A 13,987-nucleotide genomic window follows, 5' to 3' on the forward strand; every position below is an offset into this window, starting at 1 on the left:
GTAAAAAAACCCCAGGGTTTCCTTTCTTCATGGACCCTCCTTGGAGGCACCCAGCTCAAGCTGTTATTTTATTATTGCACCATGACTGAATTATTTTAGGGACAAAAAAAATCTGGGGAAACCTGGGTTCAAGGTTCAAGGTTAAGGAAACCTTGTCTGATGGTGTGAGTGTGGGGGGTGTAGCTGGGGAGGTCCCAGCTCAGGTGGTGTGAGTGTGACTCCAGAGTGTCACTTGGATGGCCAGAGGGAAGAGTCCTAAACATGACCTCTGAGTGCTTTCTTCATACTCTGATCAACTTTTGACAGCATAGACTCCCTGGCAAACTTTCTTCTTATGGCATTTGCTAACGTTTTCTTAGTCTTTGTCTTTCATAATTTTTTATTGATTTTATTTTATATTTTATAACCTCACTGAAGGTTTTCAAGGAAGTCTTCAGACAAGTGATCACTTAGAGGAACATAGTATATCCCACAGAGAACAGATTTCCTCGTGGCGTAATGAAATCTTGTTTTCTGTACTTCTGCATGGTATGAACCCATGAATGCAGTTTTCTTAGTATCACACATAAAAATAATAACGGCACAGTGATTTTTGATACTTTGAGTTTGGAATTCTAACTTAAAATCCATATTGCAGTTGCTCTCTTTCAAACTCTTCTCCCAGGCTAGAGTTTTCACTAGAGGGACAAACGTGGAATGGTCTTAGGACTCATTTTTAACTCCTTTTATCTCTTTTTAACTCTTTTTATCTCTTTTATCTGTAAAGATAGGCCAAAAGTTAATCTTATGGGTAAATATATCAGATGTCCTAATATAAAACTGCAGTTTAAAATTTTCCCTTTGAAATTAGAATATGGGATTTGAAAACTGCAAGTACTTGTGGAATATACCAAAAGTTTAAAACACAAAATTCCAAGGACATTGCCCATGCAGCCTAGATAGGGACCACAGTCTCAGAGAGCACCCATCACTGCTGATCACAGCACCTACCAGGCATTCCTGCATCCCAATGCGTGAAGGAGACAGCTTCGCCACTGACCCAGCTGAAAGTGCCTTGATCCTGCACATCAGAGAGGCCAAGCCAGAAATATTTCTCAGGCCTCAGCCCAACAAGGCTAGTCAGAAAGGCTTGTTCATACCTGTAAAAGACATCATAAAGGTGCAAGTGAAAACAAAGTCGTTTACCCAAATCCTACTAGTCTAATGTGATGATGGAATTTTTTCTCCTATTCCTTGATTCAGACTGGGGGAGGAGACCTTACATAGGATTCAGATTCTATATAAACAACTAAAAAAAGCAAGACTTTTTTGTTATTCAGATCGAGACTTCATCTGTTACTTAACCATTTTGCTGTTTGGTGTTGTGTTAGCTTTTCTAAGAATATTTCATAAGATACAATCTTTAGCTATTTAAAAGCAAAGAAAATGTCATTATCATACCTACTTTCAACTGTGGCTAAGTAACTTTCTTCTCTTTCACAAGTGGTGTTTGCTTCTGAAAATGTTGCTGGAACATGTCCAATAAAATAGCAGTTGGTCCCATATCGTCTCCAGTCCTGTAACATGGCTTTAGCATTTTCTTACAAATTTTAAATAATTGTGATATCATGTATTAAGTGACATATGCCATTTAAAAATTAATGAATGAAATTAATTAATTAATGAAGCACAACAATCAGTAATATTATGAATTCAAAACTTCGCAGTGAAATTACAGGCCCCTCCTAAGCAGTTTCTGTAAATGGTTTTCTAAAGTTTAGGGTAACTGAGAGAGAGGGAGAAACTTCATCATAAATAAACAAAAAAAACCCCTTCCATGTAAATAATACAAATAATTTTAATTGATTCTCAGACAATGTACCTATTTAATCTGAGAAACTGACATTCCATTCTCACATGCTTACTTTTTTGCAACCTGCAGCAGTAATTTCTTTTTCTCCAGCTATTTGTGATGTAGCTTTTCTTTTACAAATGTATCCAGCCTTCCTGTCACAGATATGGTCTGCCCAATAGCCATTCTGTGTCAAAAAAAGTCAAAAATAAAAAGAAGATAAAGATGAATAATTTAAAAAAGATATATTAAGTCTTTCTTTATAATGAAAATTATTTGTTTTCTTTCTCCTTTTATCTTTAAATTAATTTCTTTTCCTTATCCAATTTTCCTACATGATATCAAAACCAAATCTGCTCACATTCAGTGAAATAGTAGACTGGGCTATAGCAGTATAACCACAGCTGGATGTGATAAGAACGGAGGAGGGTGCATGGAGCTGCTCCCTGACCTGTTGTGCTGGGTCCTGCACAGGAGCTGTGCTATGGGATGGCAAAGAGGAGCCAGCAGGAATGAGAGATCCCCATATACCATCATTACCAGCAGAGGAAAGGGGAAAATACACTCAAAATACCTTCAGAGATCAGGTTTGTAGCCCTGATAGTTTCATTTGCCACTTTTAGGTGTACTTAAAAGAGAAAATTTCATCAGTGATGCAGACCTCTTTTAAAGGTCTCATCCAATTTCATTCTCAATCTCATTCAATTCTATCCCTGCATCTCTTTTTCTGGCCTTAGCCATTTGCTGAAATAACAGAGCACATTATTCTTTCATTAAGTAGTTAGTTGCAATACGGAAGTACAATATGTAATGAGTAATGTCACCTGGCCCTTGATCAGGACACAGTCTTCTGGCCTGTTGTTTGTAGTGGATGGCTGTCCCAGGTGCCATTTTGTGTATGTCACCGGGGTACCATCACTCCACTCAAAATACATTTGAACCTTACGGTCATTCAGCCCAATCCACAGCTTGTCTGTTGGCTCTAAAGTTGGAAACAGAGATAAGACCATTTTTGGCACTCCACCCTTTTCACAGCACCAACCATTAAGCTTTGTACAAAGAATTCCTTTCACAAGTTTATGAAGTATAAAATTATTTAGTAAGTTTTATGATAATTTTATAAGCTAATATTTTCATATAGATATTAAAATAGACACTGTATGCTTTGGAAAAGTAGGCTGTAAGGAAATCCTTGCATTGTATGAAGAAATTTTGTTCTTCCTCATAACAGTGGGTGTGGATTACCTGCTGAATGCTGATGGAAGCATAGAACTCTGAATAGTTACTTTTCAATTCTGTTGCACTGGTCAAATTTTAAAATACTGATTTTATGTAACTTGGAGCATGAATGTTTTAAACTTCTTTCAACAAAATGTAAGAAACATAGAAAGCCCCTAAGCCCAGCCCCCAACATGAATTATTTTGACAATAAATAAAATCAGAGTTTTTACAAGATCCAGAATTTAGCAGGTACTATCAATTCAGCTGTCTTGTTTTCCATGCAGGCAAAGGCAAGAGACCCTCTGGGAATACTCACTGTACCCAAGTTGAGACACGATAAAACTGTGCTCCTCAAGGCTTTGGATGCTGGCCAAGTGACTCCCTTCCTTCTGACAAGAGCTGGAAGCTTCTTCCCATCCTTTGCTGACCCTGAAGACCTTATAGCAGTGATCCACATAGAGCACCCATCCATCTGGGCAAGTAACAGGCCCAGGGTCACCTAGGAACACGTACCAAGGCTTTAGAGGAGATCCACTGCCATGCAAGAGACATGGCACTGCACATATCTCCACTTCATCTGTGCAAAAGTTCTAAACTAATAATTTTCTTTTGAAATTCTCATCATAAGGAAATGATGAACACAAAATGTAGTAGACATAAATGTGATTCTCTAAACCAGGCCATTATTAGCTTGGAGAAGGAAAGCTTTTTAATACAAATAATATCTAATACAAATTCTAAGTTTAGTCAAATGTCTGCAACAAATATATTAATTTTGTAATAAATTAATCAAATGTATTAGTTTTGTAATTTATTAACTGTATCAGCTTCTGTATCACCTAGTATTGATTTGTCAGACAGGAGAAATCAGACATTATCTGCAGCTAACATATAAGGTTTATGAATTTTTCAAGGATTAAGTATATTGATAGAGTAAAAGCCATCATGACAAATTTATAGCTAGATGAATTCATAGGGTCACACCAACAGGGAAATCTTCATTCACTTAAAATATCTTTTCTCACTTCAATGTGTCAATCTTCCATTGTCTTCATTTTCCACCACTTCTGCAGTGAACTCTGAACTTGCTTATATGGATGCTGGTTGGCCACAAGTCATGGAGAATGACTTAGAACCATGCTAAGTTATGCATCTTTCTTTCTTGGGCTTATATTGACTAATGAACCTCTTCTGAAAATAATTTTTGGGTTGTTCTCCCTTTTGATGGCCACCAGTGTGTGTACTTAAAGGAGACCTGGCCACTGAAACACAGACAGGAGGGACCAGTTGGACATTCTCTGCTTTTATCTGTTTCAGTCTGTGTGATGTGGAACTGGAGATGAGACTAGAAAGGCTGCAATCATTGTAAAAAGCAAACCTGAGAAACCAGAAATATTTCTATTTCTAATAAAATGGTTCTGTTCATCTTTGTCAATGTGTTGAGCGATTCAGATAACAGCTTCTACTTTATTTATCAGTATGTATCAACTTACCTGAAGGAACCAAAGTAAAGTTCTTTTTCTTACAAATATAACCAAGTTTCTGATCACATTCCCAATTTTGCCATTTAGCTTTTGTTTCAGGATTCAAAACACCACAGAGTTTTTCAGATTCTGGAGACGGGCTTCCTTTGGTAAAAGTAGAGATTAAAAAAAAAAAAAAATTAACTTTTCTGAAAGAAAAACAGAGCTCTAAGGTCTAAAATGAACAGGAGAGACCACTCCTGGATGAAGTGATGGAGGTCATGTCTTTCCCAGTCTTGGCAAGAGTTAAGGTATGTCTCCAGTAGTGGAAATGTCTGTATGTAATGTAGTGTGTGAGTTAGGCAAGTGGATACAAACCTGTAAACTCAACTTCAGCTGCTATTCAAGAGATGGAAGACTGAATATTTTTGGGACAGGCAGTGTTGCTTTCACAGCTAAAATATTTTTGCAATACATTGAAGGTTTCTGTCATATATTGCCATAGAAAAAGAGATTTTGCTTAAGCTAAAGCAAGAAAAGCTAAAATACTTATCTCATGGCATATCTAGCTGATAATAAAATTTACAGCAGTATTTTACATATGTACATTTTCTTTTTGGAAATATAAAATCATACAAATTCACACCTACCTGGAGCCCAGTTTAAGTACTGGAAAGGGCTGCCTCCAATCCACTCCCATCCACTACTTAAGTCCAGTCTGTTGAGTCCAATCCACAGTGCAGAATCTGTACCTTCTGTTAATTCTAAGTTACAAAAATAAGATAAATTTTTTATAAATCTCTTTTTTATTAGCAATGGTCACTAACACTGTGTATAGGAAGACTTGCAACTCCTAAATATCTAACTGCAAATATCTGTAGATACTATGGTACCTAATAAATTGAAATACGCCAAAGTTTGAATACTGCAAAAAGGCAAACAAACAGAAACTCCCTGTTTTATTCTATCAACTAATGCAAAATGGACAGAGATTATATCCACAGAGAAAATCCAAAGCAAAATTGTTTCTGCAGAATAGGCTAAATTCTGCACATTTAAGTAGAATTATTGGTAGAGTATAAATATAAACAATAATAATATATCTGTTAGAAATTAAATTAATCCTTAAAACCAACAATAAATATTTCTTCCATATAATTTCTTCATCTATATGTGGATAAGTAAAACTACAATTTCATATCTATAAATAACTGATATTTTTCACTTTGCCAAGTGAATGACAAAAAAAGCTCTCAAAACTGCACTTGAAACAAAATACATCTTTCTTTTGGCATAATTTTCTCTCTTTCTTTTCAATTTTTTTGAAGTTTCCTTTTCACCAAAAGTAAGACTTTAATTTCCTTTTCAGGATTTTTTCTTCCCTCAAAAAAAGAGAAAAAAATTATATATATATGTATATAAAAACATATACATTATATAATTATATATTTAATTTTTTTTTATTTTATATATATAAAACATAAATATATGTTTTAATATAAAATTAGATTTCTAAATATGAAGTCAAACTGTTACACTTGCATGATGCTGGTTTACTTTGAATTCTACGTATATTTGGCAGCAATTTTGATATGAACTTGCAGATTCTAAAAGGTTTTGTTTTCTTGCTCACACATATTTAGGTCCAAAGGAAATGGCCAAAATCATACTTATTGATCATAAATAATCCTTAGCTATTATGATGGCCAGAACAGATTCAGAATGTAACCCAGGGTTTGCTTTACTGCCTTACCTTTAAGGTATGTTTGTTCATGAATGTCTGTGACACTCAGTAATTCTGAGTTTTGCTGCTGACAGCTCTTCCTGGCTTGGTGCCATGTGAGAGCCGAGTCAGGATTTACTTGGTAGTGAACATTTGTTGACAGATCTGTAGTCCATGTGCTGTCTTTATCTGTAGAAAGAATAACAACAGAGTAACATAGCAAGTTCCCAGCAGAAAACTGACTTGCAGGTTCTCGTTCTGTGTGGCAGGTTCTCATTCATCTCCTTAAATTTCACCTGGGGCTGCTCTTTCAAGATCACTGAAAATGTTATGAGCAGATGGAGAAGGACAAAATTAAGGCTGGTGAGCTAACAGGTAAAGCTGGCCTACATTGCCTCCTGTTCCATGAAGAGAGACAAGTCAGGAATTACCACAAGGAAAGTGATTGGAGGAAAATGCATTGCATAGAGTGCATGGCAGAAGTCCCAGGCGAAAATTTTGAAAAGATGTGCAACATTTCCTTCTCTCTCTGAACAGCAGCTCTCACTGAGAGCTATAAGAACTAGCTCCAGACCTGAATTTAGCATCAAAAAGGTTCTTAGATGAATCCCATCCCCTTTCAAAGAGCTCTGGATGTGCCTGTCACACAGCAATGTTGTGAGCAGCACCATGCTCCTCCTCTGATTAGAAGATCTCTACATGCTCAGTCAAGCACGACATAAAATTGTATCTGGTATTTGATCATTCCCAAAAGTCAGTATGAAGATGAATTTTTAAAAAAGGACAGAAGGCTGGGACTAGCTTTCAAAAACTGAAAATTATTCAATGACTCTGTGTCACACACCTTCAGGGCTCAATGTGTGAGGTATCTTTGCAAGAAGCTGGAAAGCGTCGCTGACTAGGTGTCCTGGTTTAGGGCAAATTTGGCAGAAAACCTCCAGTGGGGCTCCCCCCGGGAAGCAAACTCACGTGGCCTTTTTCCCCCACCCCCCAACCGGTTCGGGAAGAGATTTCTCTGAGAGAAGTGGAAAAAACCTGTTTATTTCACAGGCACAGCACCACCCAGCACAAAAATGAATGATATCAAGTTACAAAACCTCTCGCCCTTTAGAAGAGATGACAAACTTCAGAGGGTCTCTTTCCTGTGGGTGTTCGCTCTGTTATCAGTCTCTTCGTCACTGGAAAATGCCGCTGCCCAGGCTGGGCTCCTGGTAGTCCACGGGTGCAAGCTCCCGGTGCTCCCCCGAGTCCCCAGTCCAAAGCAGGTTCGATTTGTTTCAGAAAAAGGGACAGAAAACAGTCCAGGAAGACCTCTCTGCTCCGGCTAGCTGGAAAGCCAAGGCGATCTGTGTCTTGTTGTCTGTCTGTGCTGTAGTCAAAACTCCCGATGTGGGGGGAGCAAGTACAGTCTCTGATAACAGACTCGGTGCTTCTTTTCCACTCACTTTTAGTCTCAGATGGAATTTTAAGAATATAAAACCTGTCTCTGGGTTAGGTGGACGAATGGGGATACAATTTAACATCATAATCAACCCAGGACACTAGGGATGTGTGCCACACTGAAGGTCCACTTTAAATCAAGTGGAGTAAAGCGGTGCTCTAATAAAAAAAGGCAATGCTGAACAGGAGCCATGGGGTAAAATATAGAGGAAAGATGAGATGTGTCAGGTGGAAATTTCAACATCATGAATGCGAAGCTCTCCAGGCCACACAGGGAGATGGAGGGGGAAGTGACCACAGAAATAGAAGAAAGTGGTTGAAATTGCAGAGAAATTCCAGGCAGATGTCAAAGGGGTGGAAAGGCTGCTTCCTGGGCAATATGACAGGGCTTAAAAGCATGGATAAAAGGACACATTCCACTTCAGCAAAAAAAGTATATTCACATGAGAATCATGCAGATTGAAACATTAACTTCAACATCAATCTTCCTACAGTGCTCATTTTTGTGCCCACATCCATCACAACGGGAGTTCTCAGAGAAGGGTTGTACAATAGTGACAGCACACTTGCTGGGAAACAGGAAGGAGCTCAGAATTATTGTGCTGCTCAGCAACACCCCCACAGTTAGTGGGAACTGAATGCTGATTTACTCTTCAATCACTGACTTCACATCTTTGTGCACCATGTTATTTCCTCGCATAGTGAGCTGCAGCATGTGGCAATGCATCATAGACTAAAATACATTCTTGTAAGTTATGAGTTGTTATTATAAAGATAATCACATTCTGCTCACGCTGGTTTGCCAGTGGCACACTGAGGGGAGCTGGGAGGGAGCAGGTACCTTACCCCTGGATGGGCAAAAGCCGTATCGCTGGTCCGTGTCGTAGTTGGCGGTGGTTGCGCACCAGAGCCAGCCGTCGGTGCGACCCGCAGCCGTGCACTCCGCCCACCACTGCTGCTGGTACATGAAAGGGAAGACACACGGGGCCCCAAAAGCATTTCCCAGCAGCGTGAAGGTCTCTGAGAAGAAAAAATGATAACATGAACATGAAAAGTAACAAATTAATGTAAACCAGGGAAAAATCAAGGTCTGTGGAAGAATTGCATCTCAAACTTTCCATGGCTCCTGTCCCATAACCAAAAAAAAATAGTGTTTCAGCACTTTTTCAGACTTCAGCTGCTGACATATGTTTTAGAGCAGTGCTATTCTGATGAGAAGTAATATATCATAGATGAGGTCTATAATTAAATTTCTGACCAAGATGCTTTTGCAATCTTAATGATGCTCCAGAGCTCTAGCCTAAGTTACTTCTATTTCAAACAATTTATTCCTGGGAAAAAAAGTAAACATATATTAGACTATTTCTCTGGTTTTATTCCAGTGACCATTTAAGTGTCTCATACAGTGAAGCAGCTTCCCACATGCAAAGCTAAGAGTTCAGTGTTCAAATATCCTGTGAGGTGGCTTTTAGAGCATTCATTCTGGATGTGGGAAAGCCATCCAGAGCAATCAGACTTCAGCTAGTCAAAAAAGGTAATTGCACTGGTGACTATAATTATTCCATAAGCATCCTCATCTGCTGAGTCAAAAAAGCCATGCTTCCTCCACCTAAATCAGGACTTGTAGACCTCAGCCATAGTGTGCTTCATTTATAAGGATGTGAATTTCATATCCCTGTGACTGTCTAAGAAACTTAACAGTGTTTATTTGCTTTGTTGATAATGCAGTGACACAGTATGGTGAGCAATACTGACTTTAGAGGATACTTATATATAGTATGAGAGTAACTATTTATATACATATTCATTACTAATATGTATTTATAGAATATATAAAGAGTACATGTGCTACTTATAGTACTTGAAACACTAATGCACTATAATATATAGACTAAAAAAGCGTGTGTGTATAATACATGCTTGGAAATAAATATTAAATTCAAGGTTAAGTACCTCAGTGTATAGATTTTCTAGAACTCTTGTGGTCAATGAAGGAGTCAGAACAGTCAAAGATCCTAAACACTCTAACACTAATAAAGGAAATTAATGTAAAGGATTAAAGAATCAATTTTCTGTACCTTCATATCCCCGGGAACATAAAACGTCCGTGGCTCCATAGATATTCCATTTATTCTTCGCACTCAGCTCCTTTTTTAACAAAATGTTATCATGCTCTTCATTGCCAGGACTGAAAAATAAATCCTCTCCTTGGATTGTAAGAAGGCTTTCATTTCTGCATTCCCACCACTGGAGCTCACTTTTTTGATTACAGGGATACAGGGTGACCATGGCCTGATCCTTCTTCAATGGTACCCCCAGGCATAATTTCAGTTTCACGCTCATAAGCTGATGATCTGTGATCCACCTGAATTTTTGTGATTCATTGTCTTGGTTGCAAGTGGCAGTTCTAACTGACTGTGCAATAGATGCCTCAAGACAGAGCCGGTTGACTTTATTATACAGCAAAAATGTTTTAATGTCTGTAAAACAAAACAACACATAGTTAATATAGAATATATTTGGATATGTGATATGATTTTGCTTGCCATTCCCACGAACAAGAAGTCATTGCATTCATGTCAGATAAAAACATTTTATTTTTCAGCAGGGTCCGGAGCAACATTGATTCTACTGATTAAAAATAAAGAAGACAATAGAAAATGTACGCCACGATAGGTCACCATATGATGGATCAGTGGTGGGCAGCAGCAGCAGCTCAGCTGAGCAGAGCTTCTTGGATAATTTTACATCAGTGAATTCCCTGAACCACACCTCCACTGCCATTACCTTCTTCCTTCCAACCTATCCTCAGGTGCATGGCCCTATAGACCTCTGACCTCTATGAACTTTTCTCACCCTTCCAGATCTTACAGGTTTCTTAGTGAGTACACAGCCATCTTTTCTGAGTCCTCCCCCAAATCCAGCTTTCCTTTCATTTTTATCATATAAATGTGAGTGAACCAGTGTGGGCTTCTCAGGATCACTCTGGTGTCCTCAGCCTTGCTGACTACAAGATCTGCCATCCCTTACCACAAGCTATTGTCTATCAAACTAGGAATGACTTTGGGAAGCCAATCTGAGAAAGCAGCAAGGACTGGAGAGTAGTAGCATCTGACACTTGCTAGTGTGTAAAAGCTGGTGGTAGTTAGAAGGTGCATCTGCACCAGAAACTGGGTCCCTAGCTCTCCAGGCAGTTTATCTGATCATGCCTGAAGTGTTGGCTCCAAGATAAGGTAGAAATAGGGGAACTAATTTCAATCCTGCAATGAGTTTATCAGCAGCAGCTGTGAACCGTGCCTATGAATTTGCTCTGCTGCCTTGTCTTGTATTTTGTGACTCGTCTGGTTGTATTTCCTGCCAAAGCTTGTGAGATTCATAGCAGTTTTGGTCCCTGTTACATGTCCTAAGCAGTAGGTATCATATTTAATAAAAATGTATTTAAGAGGTTAAAGACATTTCCTTAATAAGCTTGCAAAAATTGAAATTAATGTAATTGATAATATACAGTACACTGAAAATAATTATTCTGGCCTGTAGGGAGGCCATGGTGATTAAAAAAATACCATATACTCTGAGACAATGTGTGATAATCCTCCAGAGCTAGAAAGGTGAAAGAATTTAACCTTAAACATTCAAGTCTGCAGAAGCCACCTGTTTAATATCTACAAGAAAAGTGCAGCTAAAAGGATAACAGTAGTGTTGTACACTGCAATTCCACAAGAGATTTCCTACACCAAATCCAATTTTATTAAAAAAAAATTTCTCCCATCAACTTTATCAATGTCAGTAAATTCAATGAGTCTGTTCAAAACAGTGAATAAAACCCCCTTTACAGCCCTCATCTGTGAATATCTTAATGTCCTACCAATACTCCCACATTTCACCACTCCTGGAGATTTTTCCTGCCTGATTTTGAAAACCATTACCCAGACACCAACAGTTCAAAAAGCAGAGCACAGAAGTAAAGGATTAAATAATTTTTTTAAAAGGCATTTAAACATATATCATTATTTTCTTAGGTCTGATCTTCTGGGGTTATTGAAATGATAGTGCCACTATGTATGAATAAAGCCTCTGGTTCCTTCTCTAACCATTTCTTTTCATTCTGTGAGATCATTCCCCTGCCTCTTGCCTGCCATTAAGAGGTTCCCCATCCCCAAACTAATAATGTACACATTGGCAGCACCACAGAACCACAATCACCCAGAAATGCCAGAGGAGTGGAAGCACTTTCACGAGAACCTTCACAGGAAGCAAGCAGGAGGCACTTACCCGCCAGCTGCAAAGAACTGTGAACAAGAGAGAGAACAAGCAAGAACCCAGAGAACATAATTGCAAATGCTGTTTCCTTTTCTTCCCTTCAGCAAAACCTGGATGGTGAGAGTTGCTGGCAATAAAGTCCTGCTGAAAGAGAGGATAGCAGCCGGTCCTCCTCAGTTTTGCAGGCTGGATGGTTGGGTAAAAACTCTGAGTGCTAAATAAGGAAACATTCTGTCACATGCCACATTTCTAAAAAACAAGACCACATGGCACAAATTTTACCTTCTAAAAAGAATGACTGAGGGCAAGCCATGCTTCCTTGGGAAAGCAGGTGGTCACAAGTTTATATCTCACTGCATTCCCACTGTCTCTGCTGAGGAGACGTGTGAAGCTCATGCGATCAAATCAACAACAAAATATTAAAGACAGAAATTCAGCCTTAGATTTTCAATCTTACATCTTACTTATGCAGAATAAAAAAAAATTCTAGCAGGAAAACACACTCATATTTTCATCTGTGAGATGAGACAGAAATGAATTTTAGAAGATTTAAGTGCAATTAATTCTGCAGGATGTTAGAAAAATTTCTGCTCTTCTACAGGAGTTTGCCATTATCCTACATTTCTATGTAAATGCAACTAGAAATTTATGTGAAAAATGGCTTATTGAAAAATAAATTCTTCTTTTTCTTACAAAGTATGTAATTCTTGCTTGAGATCCATAGCAAAAGTCAGTCACAAGTTCAGGAAATGCAACATATTGCATTTTACCCAGATCAAGATCCTACTCAGGGCCATCACTTAGCACTTTGGTTTCCAGACTTAAAGATGGAAACTTGAGAAGAACAGCACTCTGAATACTCCATTCCCAACCACTAAAGACTGTCCCTATAACTGTATAAAGGCCTGATTTTATCACAGCAGATTTTTAAAACAGAAGTATTTTGTTTTGTTTAGAAAAATCTCTAAATGGAAAAAAAAAAAACAGTCTGTGATGTAAAAATATCATTGAAGCATAGAAACATATCGATTAGCACCTGTAGCAAAAGTATGACATCAAGAAAATTTGTCATCCTCTCCTGTTTTTAACCAAGATGACTGCATTTCCAAATGCAGGATTTGATCCTGCTTGTCTTCTCAGCAGAAATACAGTGCAAGAAAGGGGGTTAATTCCATGAGAAAATATACAGGATTAAAATAAAAGGAAGAAATTGAGCACTGAAATAAGGAATTACAAGGAAATGTTAGGCACAGATGTTAGAGCAAAGTTAACTGAATTTTCTTTTTCGGATGATGACAAAATATGCTAACAAGGATAAAGTCTACCACTACTTTTGGAAAATACATTCTTTCTAAAAACATAAAATTTTAATCTGCTGCTAAAGGTCTTGCCTAGAAAGAACAAGTTTTCTTTGGCTTTAAGTGATCTGCATTATCCTGGCAGTATTTCCTTACCACATGTGACCTATTTATATAAAAGACACACTGTCATTTATATTGCCAGGGATTTTAACAGCCTTGTTTTACCCTGGAGCCTGTACAACATGAGGCCAAGAGGAATTCCATTTTCTTCTCAGTTGGGCCTTTTGCAATAACGAGGAAATAAAAAAGAAAGGATCCCTTTTCTTCAGCCTCCTCTTCACCTCAATCCATGCCAGAGCCAACTACAGCCTAGTAGTAAAGCAAACATTGGTTTCCCTTCAGCCTGGTTTCAGACCAGTCTTAGGGCTAAAAATCTGAACAATTGCATTGCATCCTTGATACCCCAAATATATCTGGTGTGCTTGCACCTCTCCTCCTACAGCCAGTACTGTGAATTATGGGGTGCTGTGCTGATTCCCTCAAAGGAGTACCTGCTCAAGGCTGTTGAAATCCTTGAGGACAGACTCCAAGGACGGGCAAAGTTAGAACAGCCAGCCTCACAATGTCCCTTGCACCTGACACATACCTCAGGGAGCACCAGGCAAGAGGTGGCACTGCCTTCTTGTCCCTTTGCACTTGTGAAATCTGGCAGTGTCAGGCACCTGCCCCTAGCTGCTGCTCACAGGTG

At 38.4% G+C, this 13,987-nt stretch overlaps 1 protein-coding gene across 1 annotated transcript in view; it reads right to left on the reverse strand.

The window, feature by feature from the left end:
- The window catches only part of LOC131575191 (macrophage mannose receptor 1-like), a 33,442-nt gene extending 21,322 nt beyond the window's left edge, over nucleotides 1–12,120 (reverse strand). Inside the window, exons 1-11 of the mRNA XM_058830292.1 lie at nucleotides 11,951–12,120; nucleotides 9,757–10,158; nucleotides 8,525–8,698; nucleotides 6,269–6,427; nucleotides 5,166–5,279; nucleotides 4,546–4,680; nucleotides 3,369–3,551; nucleotides 2,656–2,813; nucleotides 1,905–2,018; nucleotides 1,441–1,556; nucleotides 991–1,139 (exon numbers count right to left, since the gene is read on the reverse strand). Coding sequence (XP_058686275.1) covers nucleotides 991–1,139; nucleotides 1,441–1,556; nucleotides 1,905–2,018; nucleotides 2,656–2,813; nucleotides 3,369–3,551; nucleotides 4,546–4,680; nucleotides 5,166–5,279; nucleotides 6,269–6,427; nucleotides 8,525–8,698; nucleotides 9,757–10,158; nucleotides 11,951–12,008 — 1,762 coding nt within the window. The 5' untranslated portion in view covers nucleotides 12,009–12,120. The remainder of the gene's footprint in view (nucleotides 1–990; nucleotides 1,140–1,440; nucleotides 1,557–1,904; nucleotides 2,019–2,655; nucleotides 2,814–3,368; nucleotides 3,552–4,545; nucleotides 4,681–5,165; nucleotides 5,280–6,268; nucleotides 6,428–8,524; nucleotides 8,699–9,756; nucleotides 10,159–11,950) is intronic.
- Between the last annotated feature and the right edge of the window lie 1,867 nt (nucleotides 12,121–13,987).

Source organism: Poecile atricapillus, chromosome 2 (genome assembly GCF_030490865.1).
Source record: "Poecile atricapillus isolate bPoeAtr1 chromosome 2, bPoeAtr1.hap1, whole genome shotgun sequence".
Lineage (NCBI taxonomy): Eukaryota > Metazoa > Chordata > Aves > Passeriformes > Paridae > Poecile > Poecile atricapillus.